General features: G+C 39.1%; 1 protein-coding gene across 2 annotated transcripts in view; it reads right to left on the reverse strand.

Annotated features, from left to right (window-relative positions):
- Positions 1–2,019: 2,019 nt before the first annotated feature.
- Positions 2,020–17,770, reverse strand: part of LOC117403393 (metabotropic glutamate receptor 1-like) — a 49,119-nt gene continuing 33,368 nt past the window's right edge. The window contains exons 4-9 of one of the 2 annotated variants that reach the window (XM_034005510.3): positions 17,304–17,539; positions 15,118–15,364; positions 11,704–11,872; positions 10,430–10,556; positions 8,512–9,442; positions 2,020–3,810 (exon numbers count right to left, since the gene is read on the reverse strand). In XM_034005510.3, the coding sequence (XP_033861401.3) occupies positions 3,003–3,810; positions 8,512–9,442; positions 10,430–10,556; positions 11,704–11,872; positions 15,118–15,364; positions 17,304–17,539 (2,518 nt within the window). In that variant the 3' untranslated portion in view covers positions 2,020–3,002. The remainder of the gene's footprint in view (positions 3,811–8,511; positions 9,443–10,429; positions 10,557–11,703; positions 11,873–15,117; positions 15,365–17,303; positions 17,540–17,770) is intronic. The other variant, XM_059024117.1, reaches the window with a different exon arrangement.

Consider the following 17,770-nt stretch of genomic DNA (forward strand, 5'->3'; position numbering starts at 1 on the left):
TTTCCCTGGCCAAGCAGGGAGAATGGATGAGATGGGAGAGTGTGGAACAACGCAAGATTGGCTGGCAAGACCTATGGTCAATGGAACAGAGCAGGATCAGTTTTCTCATCAGGTCAACATATGATGTTCTCCCATCACCACAGAACCTAAACCTCTGGGTAGGAGAAGATCCCTCATGTCCTTTGTGTTCATCACCTGCAACATTAAGGCACATTTTGACAGGATGTAAGGTGGCTCTTAGCCAAGGACGGTTTACTTGGTGCCATGACCAGGTGCTGCGATGTTTGACCTTAGCATTGGAAGACAAGCGTAACATGACCAATAAGTTGCCACCTGTTCCATCAAAACATTACACACAAAAGACAACATTCCTCTGCCCAGGAGAGCAACCACCAAGAAAAGGTATTAAAACCAATCCTCGCCCAGGACAACTGGAAGCTGCTAGAGACTGGACATTGCTGGCAGATGTTGATCAACGGCTTATTTTTCCACCTGAGATTGCCACCACTAACCTTCGACCAGATATTGTCTTGTGGTCTGGATTAGCACGCCTTGTTCACCTGGTAGAGTTAACAGTGCCATGGGAGGATGCTGTAGATGAGGCGTATGAGAGTAAGAAACTGCAGTATGCTCAACTAGCCACTGAAGCAGAACAGCGAGGATGGAGAGTCCGGGTTTACCCAGTGGAGGTGAGTTGTCGAGGATTTGTGGCACACTCTAATACCCGGTTTCTCAGAGACGTCGGATTCAGTAGCCAAGAGTTGCGTCGCACAGTGAAGAACTTATCTGAAGCAGCAGAGAGGAGCAGCAACTGGCTGTGGTTGACTAAATCTAATTGACTTTTGTGTGATATTTTTGTACTTCAAATGCATTTACAGCAATCACAGGAGCTTTTAATATATTTTGTCTACATCTGATCTAAACACAACAGTAACAGAAATAAATAGTTAAGTGCCTTTTATGTAAAAATACAACATTATGTGATTGTTCGGATCAAGTGACACTTGAGATTTAAACACTTGTAAGGATGGCAAAGAGATAACTTGCTTGTGGCTTAGTTCAGTCTTTAACACTTGCTGTGCCTCTAAACCAAACACAAAATTGTTTAAATTATATGTTTAAAGTAAGGACAAGGGACCCATTAAGTAACTAGAAAATATTTATTTTATAGCATTATTAATCTTGACGTTTTTTTTTTCATGAATAGCTTAGAACATGTCAAACAGAAGAGCCTCCTATTAGCTACATTTTTTTAGAATATTTTTTTTGTGAAACTGCATATACTATATTCACTAAAATATACTGTATAATACTTAATCATAACATTAATATAAAAGAATATTAATAATATTGTTTTATGCTTTAAAATGTTGCATTCTAACAGCTAAGTTACTAACTTAGTATCAAGAATTCAGTGTTAATTTATTCACCTTAGACTACATTATTATTAGCAGTGTATTCACTCTAATATATTTTCACCAGAAGCAACTACAGTACAAACTGATATACTTTAAAACTATAGCTTTCATGATTTTTAATACTGACTTGTACATTTCTTGTTTCAAAAGTTACCCAAATTTAATAACATTTACTTTTCCACAAAACATCTGCAGACAATTCCAAGATTATTGTCACTTCACATTTTCAAATATATAAGCAATTATATGTTACAAACATATATTTTTGTATGAAAGAACATGTTTTGACTTAATACAAACTTTTAAAGATCCAAAATCATTACAATGACATAAGAACATGAGGAACTCAAAAATATTAAGAACACTGTATACATCATTTTAAGTCATTTTCTTATTAGAAAGCAGTCACAGCTCAAGCTCAAAGTTTAGCAAGAGCATTTTTTTCTGTATTGGATATCATATGCAGGTGAGGATGAGGCATGTGTGGTCAATTTACCCCCCCCCCCCCCCCCCCCCCCCCCCGCCCACGCCCACGCCCCCGCCCCCATTCTTACTATCTTGGTATAAGTACAATGACACCACTAATACAGAACAACACGGGTTAGGGAGATTTCTTTCCATTTTACTGGGGTAGGAAGTTTTTTTTTTTTTTTTCCCCCAGTAAACAGGCAAACCATTTACCCACCTGGAATGCTTGAAAATAGAATCGTCCCCTCTATGCAAAATATTTTATTGAGTAATCTGCTCTACAATTAGAGATAATTTATTTACTTTGAATGCAGAATGATTAGGTTGATTATCTACTCAGGGACTTTTTAATCTTATCTCTAGTATATTATTCAATCAAACATGCACTGGAAGATGAAAACTAAATTAAGATGGTTTTAACATTTTAGAAATGTTTTCAATAAATACTACACAAGGGCACATTTGACATTCCTCTATATATCTGTATTTTTCAGTCTATAAAAAGAGTTTATATTATGAGGCCACAATTTCAAACTGCTGAAAATCAGACCCCTGGCTTTTTTTTTTCGATATGAGCATGAAGAATCACAGTCCTTGTATGTGTGTATATAGATATCTATTTTGAGCTCTGCCATTGGTGTTTGTTCTTTTGCCTCTATTCAAGGTTGCATCTATACAGAGACTTGTCTTTTGTCACTCCCCAGTACTTTCTGCTGCCTGCTTTTATCACACGCACACAAATAAATTCTCTTCCAGCCATTACTTTCAGTTTGAATTTTCTCCAGAGGCTTCAGAGTGAAAAAGGATACATTTCCTCAGGATTGCTGTGCGCTCTGTGATATTGTAAAAAAAGAAAAGAAAAAGAAAAAAAAGACAACTGCACACATCATTATCTGATTTCTTATGTGCTTCATCCTTGCCTTATTGTTACGTAAGCTATTCAAATTTTTGTTTTCTTATTTTTAAATCTACCAGAGTAAAAAGGCATGAACAACCCTTTAAAAATTGAAAGCATTGTTTGACATTCCATGTGCTTTATTTTTTGCTTCGGCCTTGTTTACTCACAAGTTTCTGAATTGGTCTGTGTTTATTTTGTCCCAGTTTTGCTGCACTGTCTTAAAGTGTAGAAGAGCTCTGCTTATAGTCCCTTAGAATGACGGCTGCGTATGTCACATTTGGAGGTGTGCAAAGCACTGACTCAGACATGGGAGAGCTTGGAACCGAACTGCCAGAGCCCATCGAATCTCTGAAAGGGGAGGGGGGTGTCAGGGCTGGGGAGTCATCCAGTGTCAGTTTGCTTTGTACCAGCTCCTCCTCCTCATGGATCTCTGCGTTGTCGTACATGTAGCCATGAATGAGGTTGAACTGCTCACTCTCCACTTCCTCAACTGGGGAAACTGGCTGCTCACTGAAGGTGGTCATCTGAAGAGGAAAAACCTGTTGCATGAGGTGGGGCTGGTAGATAGGCCTCACTCCATTCCCGGGGCCTGGAAGTGTAATCATGGAGTTGAGGTCCGGGATGCTTGTGGTGTACTTGCTAACAAGCTGGTCCATTATGACCTGCTGGGGAAGGAAGCTGTTCTGCATGTGCTCAGGTGTATACAGCTGGGGTTGCTCCCCTTCTTTTGGTGACTCCATGGAGGGAATTTGCCTGTGCACCATCATGGAAGGGCTGTCGGGCCTGTTGTACCTAATAGGGTCGCTTTCATCTTCTTCGGCCACGTTGTACAAGGTCTTGGTGCTCATGTCCGAGAAGTTGAGGCTCTTGTTCTGGTAGGATTTAGTTAGGGGTTTGATGACTGCTGTCTGATTCGACCCTGCCTCCTGTCTCTTCACATGAACGGACAGCCTGTGCCACATGTGCTCCCCCTTTGGTGGCTGTCTTGCACCTGGTTCAGACCATGACACAGACTTTCCATTAGAACTATGAACAAAATAAAGACGATTATGTTATTTCACAGGAACCCAGAAAAGTAGAGGCAAAATAGCATTTCTGGTTCATGTAAAAAATGTCTACCAGTTATATGTAAATAATAGCATAAATGGTGTGCTTATATGGCTAATTTACTTGTTTAGGTGTGTAAAAAGCACTGGGAGGAGTTTAAATAGTAAATACTTTTTTTTTCATTTGGAGCCCTTTGGGAGCTATTCACAAGGATTTAGACAAAATAATTAAACAACAGCATGCTTGATAATGTTGCAATGGTCTCCTCTCTTACTGGTGAGCTTCTGTTGCATTATTTTACCATCTCTACTTCCTGTTCTATTTCTGACACAGCTGGTTTACGATGATGCAGTAGTTCTGTTTTTTGTTTTTTTTAAGTAGTGATAATGGTCTAAGAAAAAGCTGTCCATTTATTGGGATGTTTTGTTTATATTTCCCACCCAATGCCTTTTGTGGTTTTATGCAATAGCCTTAATGTCCACAGTAGTTTATCCATTCGCAAAATGAACCACTATCAAGAAAGAACACAAATCTCATATTTAGATGTTTATTTAGTCTTACCTTTAATGTAGTATTATGAACTAATAGGGACCCCCATTTGTCACTTCACCCTGTTCCTCCCACTAGAAATTATTGTTTCAGTTAATCTAATGACATTATTGTATCTTGTCTATTTTTTCAAGAGGGTCAAATAGCACAATTTATTACAGCTGTTTAATAAATAAAATACAATGTTCTAAGAGTTTTGTGCTTTTTACTACAGTGGTCAAATTATGAATGACTAAAATATTTTGGACAGATACCAAAGTATGGATTGAAAATATATGTTGTGGCACTTTAATACTCAAAATAAAAACACAATCATTCTGTTCAGTGGAAACTCTTTTTTTTATGAAGTAAAAGAATGAAACATGCTACAGAATTCACCAAAGTAGAACATTTCAAGCCTTGTGTTCAAAAATGTTCCTAGGGCTGGCCCTCTGGGAGGGTACGTCTCACCTTCTTCAAAGAGTAAGCCGTTATTGATGTTTAATTATTACATAACAGCCACTGAAAGACATTCAAGTTAATCATAGCCATCTCTACAAGATACATTCATTGACTGGCAGTGATTGCTTTTGTCTGTCTGCGATTAAATCACTGGGTAAACAGATTCCACATATTTTAATACATTAAGGGCCCAATTTGATTTACTTTTTAGCAGGGAAAAAAAAAATATTTAAGGAAAATTAATTGGAATTCAATGAATGCACAAATGTGTATAAATTATTATTCAGAATAAAGGAATACATCATCACAGATGGGTTAATTTCATCAAATCAGATCATATTGATAAACATATTGAGTTTGTTTATCGTTTCCCCAGATAAACAGTTAATTGAACTGAATGGGTGAATTTCACATACTCTGACTTCTAGTAAAAAATATATTCTTGCAATGGCTAACACAACCATCATCACAATATCAGTAGCTGGTGTTTCTATCTTCTGCTTTCATATTTTATGGTTAAAAAGGTGGAACAGCTATTTATAGTATCATAACTTTTTAGGTAAATAACAGGTCACTTTAAGGTTTATGAGATTCGATCAGATGCTTTCTTGCGATATGTTAGCTTAATATAATAATAATTAGCTATTTGCAAACTTAAATGAAGGTGAGTGTCTACTAATTATCCTTTTCCTGAGGAATTGTCATACTTAAATGCTGGAAGTGTCTGTGTTTGTCCATCTTCAAAGGTACCAGTACATGCAAGCCCATTCTGTTTAGCAGTAACATAAACACATATGGATTCTAGTAGTACAAGTATTACTTTTTGTTAATCATAGTGTGAAAATGTATTTGTATATCAGTGCTATAAATGCGCTTTTAATAATATATATTATTATTATTATTATTTATTTCATCCAGGGCGGCGTACAATTGTTACAAAATATCACATTATTTTCACATACAATTACATTATTGTTTTACATACAATTACCCATTTATACAGTTGGGTTTTTACTGGAGCAATCTAGGTAAAGTACCTTACTCAAGAGTACAGCAGCAGTGTCCCCCACCTGGGATTGAACCCACGACCCTCCGGGCAAGAGTCCAGAGCCCTAACCACTACTCCACACCGCTGCCCTGTGCATTTAATAATGAGTAAGTCCGAATGAGTAAGTCCGATATACAATGTGTTCAGACTTACTCATTATTAAATGCACAAAAAAAACAGGGTAACAGTAATTACTGTAATTATGAAAAAGAATCTCTGATTATTAATGTCACTGACAATCTTAGTCCCTTCTTCACACAGATCAGCCCCTATACCTAAGCATTAGTACCCTTTTTGCAAGCCATTGGGACTTTCCGATTTATTTAGCCAGTGTAACCTTATTTTTAATAACCATATGTCTGTTCGATAACACATCTTGAGCCCGGCTCCATATTACACGCTACATTTCCTCCACTTGGTATTGAGATAGACTGGTCTTTACAGTAAAGGGACTTACAACCTAATACATTGTAGCCTCTTAGAATTAGCATAAAAGGACAATGTAGTCTGTTGCACAGAAGTCCAAAATAGATGCCTTTCTAGACAAACTATTTGGGATTTAAGTACATCTGGGTCTTCTTACATACCTTTAAACAGACAATCATTATTTATTTTTTTGTATTTCATCGCATGTGATTTGTGAGAATGGATGGATATTTATGCTAATAAATACCTAATTAGATGCATTTGGTCTACTTGTTAGGTAGTTCAAAATTCAATAAAATTCAGTTAGTGGTACATGGAGTTTTTATTATACCTTATGAATACCTACAGTATAACAACCTACTGAGAATACCAAATCACAACTACAGTGGCTCTCAAAAGTATTCACCCCCCTTGGACTTTTCCACATTTTATTGTGTTACAACATGGAATCAAAATGGATTTAATTAGGAGTTTTTGCCACTGATCAACACAAAAAAGTCCATTATGTCAAAGTGAAAAATAAAATCTACAAATTGTTCTAAATGAATTACAAATACAAAACAGAAAATAATTGATTGCATAAGTATTCACCCCCTTGAGTCAATATTTGGTAGAGGCACCTTTGGCAGCAATTACAGCCATGAGTCTATTTGGATAAGTCTCTACCAGCTTTGCACATCTGGACACTGCAATTTTGCCCATTCTTCTTTGCAAAATTGCTCAAGCTCCGTCAAGTTGGATGGGGACCTTTGGTGAACAGCAATTTTCAACTCTTTTCACATATTCTCAATTGGATTGAGGTCTGGGCTTTGACTGGGTCACTCCAGGACATTGACCTTTTTGTTTTTAAGCCACTCCAGTGTAGCTTTGGCTGTATGTTTGGGGTCATTGTCCTGCTGGAAGATGAATCTTCTCCCAAGTCCCAGGTCTCTTGTAGACTTCAGCAGGTATTCCTCCAGGATTTCTCTGTACTTTGCTGCATCCATTTTGCCCTCTATCTTCACGAGCTTTCTAGGCCCTGACGCAGAGAAGTATCCCTATAGCATGATGCTGCCACCACCATGCTTCACGATAGGGATGGTGTTCTCAGGATGATGTGCGGTGTTAGGCTTGTGCCAAACATAGCGCTTAGCGTTGAGGCCAAAAAGCTCTATTTTGGTCTCATCAGACCATAGAATCTTCTTCCACTTGGTCTCAGAGTCTCCCACATGCCTTCTGGCAAACTCTAGCCGAGGTTTGATGTGAGTTTTTTTCAATAATGGCTTTCTTTTTGCCAGTTTTGTGAAGCACCTGGGCTATTGTTGCCGTATGCACAGTGTCTCCCAGCTCAGCCGTGGAAGACTGTAACTCCTTTAGAGTTGCCATAGGCCTCTTGGTGGCCTCCCTGACTAGTCCCCTTCTCGCCCAGATACTCCGTTTTTGAGGACGGCCTGTTCTAGACAGATTCACAGTTGTGCCATATTCTCTCAATTTCTTAATAATGGACTTTACTGTGCTCCGGGGGATATTCAATGCCTTGGAAATGTTCTTATATCCTACCCCTGTTGGTGCTTTTGAAGAACCTTATTCCGGATTTGCTTTGATTGTTCCTTCGTCTTCATGACGTAGTTTTTGTTAGGAAATGTACTAACCAACTGTGGGACCTCCCAGAGACAGGTGTATTTAACCTGAAATCATGTGAAACACCTTAATAGCACACAGGTGGACTCCATTCAACTAGCAAAGGGGGATACTTATGCAATCAATTATTTTCTGTTTTATATTTGTAATTAATTTAGAACAATTTGTAGATTTTATTTTTCACTTTGACATTATGGACTTTTTTGTGTTGATCAGTGGCAAAAACTCCTAATTAAATCAATTTTGATTCCATGTTATAACACAATAAAATGTGGAAAAATCCAAGGGCGGTGAATACTTTTGAGAGCTACTGTACGTTTGCAATAAAAACATTTGGGCTTTTTGCTTTCTTCAAACAGCAGTGAAGAAGGCAAACAGCTGAAACGTGTGCACTTTACTGATTTTCTTTGTTTTATCAAGATAATCTATGCTGCAGAGATTCATCCACTATGGGATTTAATTAATGAGCTGTCCCAAGACTGGTTCTCAACCGTTTGGTTACAAAGGAATGGATAAGCAGCCTCTAAAATGAAAAGACAACTAAGTAGATACAAAAAAACTGCACTGAACATGGAAATTGAAATGTTGCAACTTACTTGGCATTTCCAGTAGTGTTGTTCTTCCTCCTGAACATATTTAGTAAACCATTGTTCCTACAGACAATTTTTCCATCACCCACGTGCATGCGCACGACATCGGAGGTGGTAAACGCACTGCGGACATTCCTCTCTGGCTTGGCAATGATAATGTACATCTTGGGAGTGAACATGCACCCCAGTGCCACTGTCACGCTCAGGCTCACAGAGAAACAGGTGCTGATAATTTTGTAGTTGCTGCCAAAATATATAGGCACAAAGGCCAGCCATATGATGCAGGTGGTGTACATGGTGAATGCTATGTATTTGGCCTCATTAAAGTTGGCAGGGACGTTTCTGGTCTTGAAAGCATAGTAAGTGCAGCTCATGATGAGGAGCCCATTGTATCCAATAGGGGCCACCATTCCCAGGTTGCTGGTGTTACAGATCAAGAAGACTTCCCTGATGCTGGGGTAAGACAGGACTGGCATGGGAGGCTCCAGGATGACAAGGGTCACCTCCAGCATAAGCTGCACACTGACCAGGATAGACGAAATGACAACCTGAGCCCAAGCGCTCATGAACCTTGGTTTTCTGGTGCAGATCTTTTTCTTGCTGCCTGCCAGGATCCGGGCGATTCTGTTGGTTTTGGTCACCAGAGCAGAGTAGCACATGGCTGAGGAGAGTCCTACCAGGAGTCGCTGAAGGTAGCAGGATCCCACAGTGGGCCTCGCAATCAGTATGAAGGGACAGATGTAACCCAGGAAAATCCCTGCCAGTATGATGTAGCAGAGCTCTCGGCTGGAGGATTTGACCACCGGAGTGTCTCTGTACAGCACAAAGATCAAGGTGACGAACATAGTGACCAGGATTCCCAGGCACGAGAAAACCACTGCCACTATGGACTCTGCAGTACTCCATTCGAGGTGCCTTACAATAATTTGTTCACAGCCTGGAAAATGATAAATAGCTGGTTACAGAAACATTCAGAGAATTGATTGTTCAACCATTAAAATAGCTGAGTTTTTTTTAACATACTGTAAAATAAGAACATAAATAAAAGAATGTACGTAAGAATAATAGTGCAAGATACAAAAGCTGGTGCAATTTATATATAAGACTAGTAATGTTGATTTTAAGCTTTACATGTCTGACAATTACAATAGTGTCTTTGGGTACATACGGATAGCAGCAGAACAGTTGGCAGCTATGATGCAGCATCTGTGCAACTAGCTATGAAGTAGGTAGCCCATATTAGACTCAACCCTGCTGGATTTAATTTAAAAACAGCATGGCATCAATACGTATCCTAGTTGGCTTAATTGAATGCGCCTGGCTGGGGAGGACTGTTTTTTTGAAAATGTACCAGCTATCAAAGTAGGTTTTCAGTTCAACTAAAAATAGCAGCTGTGATCTACAACAATGTGACATACAGTATGTTCTTTCCAAACTTAAAAGTCGCATTTGTTCTTTGTCTTTAGACCTAGTTAAGGGTAAAAACATTAGGAATCTGCATTTTGAGTTTTGATATGTTAAGGCATATCAAATAAAATAACAGCACAGATGTAAATAACAGGATTCACTGTACAGTAAACTGCACCATGAACAGGCTACATGAACTCAAAAGAAGGAGTAGTCTGCATTCTTTTGATGTGTATAAAAATACAGTTTTCATTTTATTACATTGCTGTTTAACGTTTAACACCCCAAATCAGAAACACAACTTATATGTAACATTCCTTTGGATGCTGATGTTGGATAAACATAAGCACACATTCCCCAAAATATAATTTATATTTTATAGTTTGAAAAGTTTGAAATACAGTATATGAATGATATAATAATGTCACAAACCATTGCTTGCAGACATTAATCTTATGTTGATTTGTATTATTTCAGTGGGACAGAAAGAGATGGTGATTGTTGTATAGTGCATTACCTGTCAGCTCCTCGTTTGGCCACCAGCCGAGGTCGCAGGCTTTACAGGTAAACTCATCTTGTACAAATTCATTTTCCTTGCATGCAGTGCAAATCCAGCAGCAGCTCACCTCACCTTTGCGGATCACCTGCAATAGAAACAACATTCAGTGGAAAATCACTACTTTTCAAACCTTTACTATGCTTTTACCTCTGTATACAACAACATTTATAAGGGCCTGTGGCAATGTGCCCCGTCCCTGTGTGCATTTGTGTGTTGCGTGCGTGTGTTAATGTTGGTGTATAGTCATTGGTACACGGGATATAAACGGGTCTGTGTTTCACGTGTATTTAAAAAGTGTAGATTTGTATTTAGGCACGAGGAGGGCACAAATCACTTCACGTGCTGGTTAAATGTATAATGTGAGCACGGGGTTGCACAGAATTAATTCACGTGCTGGGATTCAAGTGAATAATTAATTAGTAATTGAATCCCAGCACAATAGTATATATAGACGCACATTTCATTCAGTCAGGGTTAGGTGTTCAGAGAGTGGAGAACGGGTGAGAGAGAAGGAGTAAAATCGTCAGCGTAATTATAAATATAATAAGTGTATTCTCACCGTGTTTGTTCGTCTCCGTTTCACCTGTGTGTTAGTGTCTAGTCGTTTTGTCTGTCTGTTTATTTTGGCGTCAAGTGCCGTGTCCCGTGTTTTTGTGTTTAAAACCTTTTATTTTCTGTTTATTAAATGCTGAGCGCGATCACGCTCCCAGCTTATACCAAACCACATCTCTCTGTCGTTTGTGTTCCTGTTTCTGGTCTGACGCCACCCACTCCGGCCGTCTTTGTGACAGGGCCATACAGACGGCGTGTAACAGGTTAATACTTTAACATAAGCAGCAACTTTTAGAAGCAGCAAATTACTGGTGTGCCTCCCTTCATCTATTGCAATAATATTCCCACTGCGTGCAACCTTGTTATTTTAATGAGCAAGTTAATTCATGAGTGACTAAATAATAAAAAAAAAGCACTTTTTTTGTTATATTAAATTATTTAGGTAGTGTGAGATACTATGCCAAATATGGTAAGATGTGGATACAAAAGGGGATGCTGTGGCACAGGACAATGCTAAGTTAAGGTACTGTATTGCCACAAAGCTGAATTACAGTGTATTTGCAGCCTTGTATTAAAGTACAGTGATTTGTTGCAGTGGAAGTTTGCATTGTGGATTGTATTTTATTAATAGAGGACAGAAACAGAGTGCACACAAAGGTCAATTAGCGGTCACAGTTTACCTTTATTTGTCCCATTAAGCAGGGTTCACTGCACACAGAGCGCACCATCCCACTCCTGTTCATCTCAATCCGGTAGTCGTCAATATCCAGGATCCCTTCATGCCAGGAGCCAACATTCATATAATCAAACCGGCCAGGTTCCACTTTTTGAAGATTCATGATGTCATACCTGCCAAAGTGAAGAAACAGATTTCTGGCCACTGTTAGTGTGGGGGCACATTCATGTAAACAACGCAAGCTGTCATTCCAGACAGAGATATCAAGAAGCCTGCTTGATAAGATCACACCTGACATCTTAGCATACCAGGCTGACTAAGTAAAGCCGAGCACACTTAGAATCTAGTGTGCTAACTGCTTCTGAACAAGTGGGAACAGAAACAGAAATAGTGTTATGGATACAGCCACACCGTCTGTTCAGCTGTAGCAAATAAACAACTGAGAAGAGACCAAAAATTTTCCATTACACAAGAGTAGATGTTAAAACTTCATGCTGATTTGAACTCGGCTCTCGCCAAGATAAGCACCAACTAAGACGTAGCTTTACAGTAAACTAATGTGATCCATATGTGTCTCCATCCATTTACGTTTCCTTCCATATGATGATGTAGATATCCTTCTGTCTGGTGTTAATGGCTGAAGTGTAATGCTGGCTCCAGGGATCAGCTTATTTTGCCTCCCTGGCGCATCAGCACACACAACGGCTGCGATGCTGGCTCCGGGGATCAACCACAGTGCGGCCTCCCCAGCGCATCAGCATGACAACCGTCTGGATTGAGCTAAGTAGGGTACATCTCTGGGGTTTTCAAGTGGGCACCTTCCATCCTCAATGTTTTGTCGACTAGCCCACGACACCTCAAGAGGGCTCGACGGTGATTCTGGCGTCCCAGAATCACCCCCCTCCGTCCCCCACTCAACTCAGCCCAGCTTACTTACTTGTACATCAGCGTTTCTTTCTTTCTATTGTGCTTGAGATCCCCAGCCAGAATCTTTCCGTCTCAACCACAGCCAGTTGCTGCTCCTCTCTGCTGCTTCAGATAAGTTCTTCACTGTGCGACGCCAGTCTTGGCTACTGAATCCGACGTCTCTGAGAAACCGGGTATTAGAGTGTGCCACAAATCCTCGACATCTCACCTCCACTGGGTAAACCCGGACTCTCCATCCTCGCTGTTCTGCTTCAGTGGCTAGTTGAGCATACTGCAGTTTCTTACTCTCATACGCCTCATCTACTGCATCCTCCCATGGCACTGTTAACTCTACCAGGTGAACAAGGCGTGCTGATCCAGACCACAAGACAATATCTGGTCGAAGGTTAGTGGTGGCAATCTCAGGTGGAAAAATAAGCCGTTGACCAACATCTGCCAGCATTTTCCAGTCTCTAGCAGCTTCCAGTTGTCCTGGGCGAGGATTGGTTTTAACACCTTTTCTTGGTGGTTGCTCTCCTGGGCGGAGGAATGTTGTCTTTTGTGTGTAATGTTTTGATGGAACAGGTGACAACTTATTGGTCATGTTACGCTTGTCTTCCAATGCTAAGGCCAAACATCGCAGCACCTGGTCATGGCGCCAAGTAAACCGTCCTTGGCTAAGAGCCACCTTACATCCTGTCAAAATGTGCCTTAATGTTGCAGGTGATGAACACAAAGGACATGAGGGATCCTCTCCTACCCAAAGGTTTAGGTTCTGTGGTGATGGGAGAACATCATATGTTGACCTGATGAGGAAACTGATCCTGCTCTGTTCCATTGACCATAGGTCTTGCCAGCCAATCTTGCGTTGTTCCACACTCTTCCTTTACCATAAACTGAACACAGAATGCCATTAGCCCACTGTTAAATGACCCAAATACAATCCTGAATCTTTCTTTTTTTTAGGATCCTAAATGTAGAGATGGAAGAAAGATAAGATGACAAAGAGTTCTGGAAAATGTAAGGGTATGTAGAGTAGAACATATCACAAGTCCAGTGTAAATTACTATAAAAACTGTGCATAGCAAAGCAGAGCCTTTACAGGCTCCACTGTAAAGGCTCAAGCAACATAGCTGCCAGCTTACTTCAAGCCTTCAAACTCTTCTGACTTCAATAAAAAAAATACGCTTGTTAATAATGTATGTATTGCCATTTTATAACACATGCAGTACTTAAGCTCAAATGCAAATGTAGCAAAGGTAATACATATGTGTGTTAAAAACGTCAGACTTATTACAAATCCCTACTGACCCCAGTGCAAGTTCATTTCGATTTTTGACGTTCTACTGAATATCTTCTTCAGCCACTGGCCTACTGTCACAAAGACGGCCAGAGTGGGTGGCGTCAGACCAGAAAAGGAATACACAGACAGACGGTGGTGATGATGAGCTGAGTGCAATGGCTGCACTCAGCGTTTATTAACAAATAAAAAGGTTTAACAGTACAAAAACAGGACACGGCACTGGTAGCCAAAAGAAACATATAAACAAAACGGACTAAACACTAAACAGACGGTGCAGGACAGACAGACGAACACGGTGAGTACAAACAACTATTATATTCACGATCTTTTCGCTTTTTAACTCTCCTTCTCCACACCCGTTCTCCACTCCCGAACACCTAACCCTGACTGACTAAAAATGTGCATCTATATATACTGTTGTGCTGGGATTCAATTACTAATTAATTATTCACTTGAATCCCAGCACGTGAATTAATTCTGTGCAACCCCGTGCTCACATATTACATTTAACCAGCACGTGAAGTGATTTGTGCTCTCCTCGTGCCTAAATACAAATCTACACTTTAAATACACGTGAAACACAGACCCGTTTATATCCCGTGTACCAATCTATACACCAACATTTACACACGCAACATACAACACATAACACACAATTGCACACAGGGGCGGGGCACATTGCCACACCTACACATTCAACAAACAAAGATGAGAAATAACTGATTATTGACAAGATTTCACAATAGTTAGCAGATCTTGCACCACTTGTCCTGATTCTCAGTCTTAATGCATCCACCAAAAGAATGAGGCAGGTAGGCAGCAAGCCTTATAAGCTATGGCTACCTCCTGAGAAGTGAGTACCTGGTGCAAGGTGGAGGAGGTGAGGAGGTGGACAATGGAAATGAGACAAGCAGCTGTTTCACTTGATTCACAGATCATTTTAACATAAGACTATTGGTGTTTAAGGAGATAATTAGGTGGAATAGAATTAGATGTTCACTGGCATTTTCTTATCTAAAATCAAATCCATATGTTGTTGCAAATTAAACACTAAAATGCATAAAATAAATAAATTAGCAAAAATATGTTTAATCAAAATAATTACTTCCACATGAACTTCCAGAATTACAGAGTTGGGTTTATTAGTACCCAAACCATCCCTTTATCGCTGATAATTCTGGTAATCCTATGTAGATAGGGCTACATTACCTGCCAGGAGTGTCTCCGTTTTCATCAAAATAAATTTCCTCTTCAGAAACGCCAAGGAACGAAGTCTTCAACAGAAACTCCAACAGTTTGCTGCCATCAATGGGATCCATAGCTTCGCACAGTCCTGTGTGTCCTGGGCAGAGATTCTGTTGCATGTCATGCAGACCGTGAGCCATGGCGTAAATGGCATTAATAACAAATCCCATCTTGCTGTCCTGTACATAGTTTTCTTCTAAACTCTCATTGCCTGGAACAAAATGAGACCACATGGAATGTAAAATCTTCCAAAAGCACACATCCTCATGACCAATTGTAGACGTAGACAAATGTATCCATATGAAACCAACTCACACCAAAGTCATCTTTGTACCAAAGTCATCTCGTACTTGGATCAAAGTCGACCTTTCAGTGAACTCGGACTAAAGTCAAGTCGGGTGGTATATTACAGTAAAAAGCAGAATTGTTTTAAAATGATACTTGTTTGTACATATTGAAGTTTTACATTTAGTCTCATGGTAAAAAAAAATACCCTCTCTGAAGATATTTTTATATTACATATTTTATAATAATTTTTCTGTTACTTAATTTTTTTATTTTGCTTTCCAGGGCCGCACTAGCGTGCCTATTTAGTTCATTGAGTGACACTTTGGCAAGAAATCTGCAGTAGAATGCCATAAACAATAACTGTACCTATGAGTGACCTTTTACCTGAACAAAAAAATTGAAGAGCAAGAGACACCTAATGCATACTGGTAACCATTGCCCTTAAACTCATGTAACTACTCTATCATGGTTCTCTTACCACTGTGTTTGTCTATAGTTAATAAGGTGGGTTCAATAAATCACCCCAACAGAATTATTGAAGTTGAATGGCACTGTTTAGACCATTAAAACAGACCCAAATCTTGAACCATGATCTAGCAATGTCATTAAATCACCTTTGGTATTGACATCAGATGCTGCTATGCAAATGTTTCAGAAGAAACTTAAAAACTACAGACATGGTAACAGCACAGTATTAACTTTCTATTATAGGTAAACAAATGTTTCTTTGAAGGGGAAAAAGTTCCTTTCTAAAAGGGTGCAATTGAGGCCCAGCTGTGGAATAGTCCCCAGGGATTGAACATCGCTAGTTATTTGGCTCAAATGAAATTAGAGCCTGACATTTACTTCATAATCTGTATTCATTCTCATGGAAAATGGAATACAGGGAAAAAAACAATCTTATCCCTATTAAATAAAAGAAATCGTTTTCAAAAGGTTTTTTTTTCATACTGTGTGGGTGTTTTTTTTTTTTTTTTGTCAATCCATTACAGCTGAAACGTTTCAAGCGTGCAAGGACATATTCATCTATATGTAACTACAAATAAGAGCATTTCGCAAAACAGCACAGAAGTTTATTTGTGAGGTTCTGAACAAATAAAACAAATACAGAGGTTCAGTGGTGTGAATGCACAGTTTATTTATTGTACTTGGTGGTCACCAGGGTTACAAGTTTGCTGGGGTTTTTTGTATTGTATGTTTTTCTAATAAATACACGTTCAATTTATCAGTACGGAAGTAAAAGCAAGCCATAATTTACTATCTATATACTCTCTCTGTATCTATGGATATTCATGTACTATACTCAACATACAACTTTAAAAAGCAAAAGCTAAATACGCATGTGAAAGAGTTTAATACATTACTGATGTGTTTTTGTTTGTGAACTTTATACGTTTCTGCAATAAAAGTATGAAATGAAAGAAAACAGTTTGAAATAGTTTAGTTTCACATTCATATTTCAAGTCACAGTTTCAAATTCTGATGTTTTTGTGCAATTGTTCTCAGCTTAATTAAAACACTACAAATGTTTTTTCATATAGGACATACATAACTACAGTTGCCAAGTGGTAATAATATATATGAACATAAATTAGGACAGTATTTCTTTCTACCAGATGTTTTCTATGGGTTTTCTACTGGGGCCCATTTGAATATGTTAACACTTGCTGGTTTAATCATATTCTGTTTGGATTTCCTGTAAACAAAGCAGGGCATAATGTCTTGTGAGATGTTTTCATAAAGATGCACAATGTATTTTGTAGATACTACATGGAAAACAGCAAGTTCAGTAGTATTTCATAAATGTGACAAGAACTTTTGAAATAATAAAAATACAAATTATTATTATTTATTTATTTTACCTGTGCAAATCTTTCTGTAATGTTGGTTTTCCAGTGGGTGTCCTGGGATGCGGCACTGAAAACGGTACTGCCAGAATTCAGGAAACCAGGGGTTTCGGATATTTGTGTCAAGTCGCAGCTTCAGGAAGTAGTCATCAAAGGACATGACCTCTGGTGACTTTAGCTTCATCGTGATCCCGCCCACAGCCTCCTGCTCGTAGCCTTCAATCACCTCATCCCTGTCTGCCCAGCCATCACTGCAAGAAGACCAAAAGGATACTCTTAATGGTAGAGACTAAACATGATGAGGACTTAGAATACCCAGGACATATTTAGGGCCTTCCATGTGCAAAGCTTTCAAACAACTGCAGGAAATTATTTAGGAGGTCCTTTTTACAGTCCAGAATTTTAGATGTGAGAAATTAGGCATCATGTCCTAATGTGCTGTCCTTGAAGATGCATATTGGACTGCAAAAACCGGCCCGATA

Source organism: Acipenser ruthenus, chromosome 5, assembly GCF_902713425.1.
Source record: "Acipenser ruthenus chromosome 5, fAciRut3.2 maternal haplotype, whole genome shotgun sequence".
Taxonomy (NCBI): Eukaryota; Metazoa; Chordata; class Actinopteri; order Acipenseriformes; family Acipenseridae; genus Acipenser; species Acipenser ruthenus.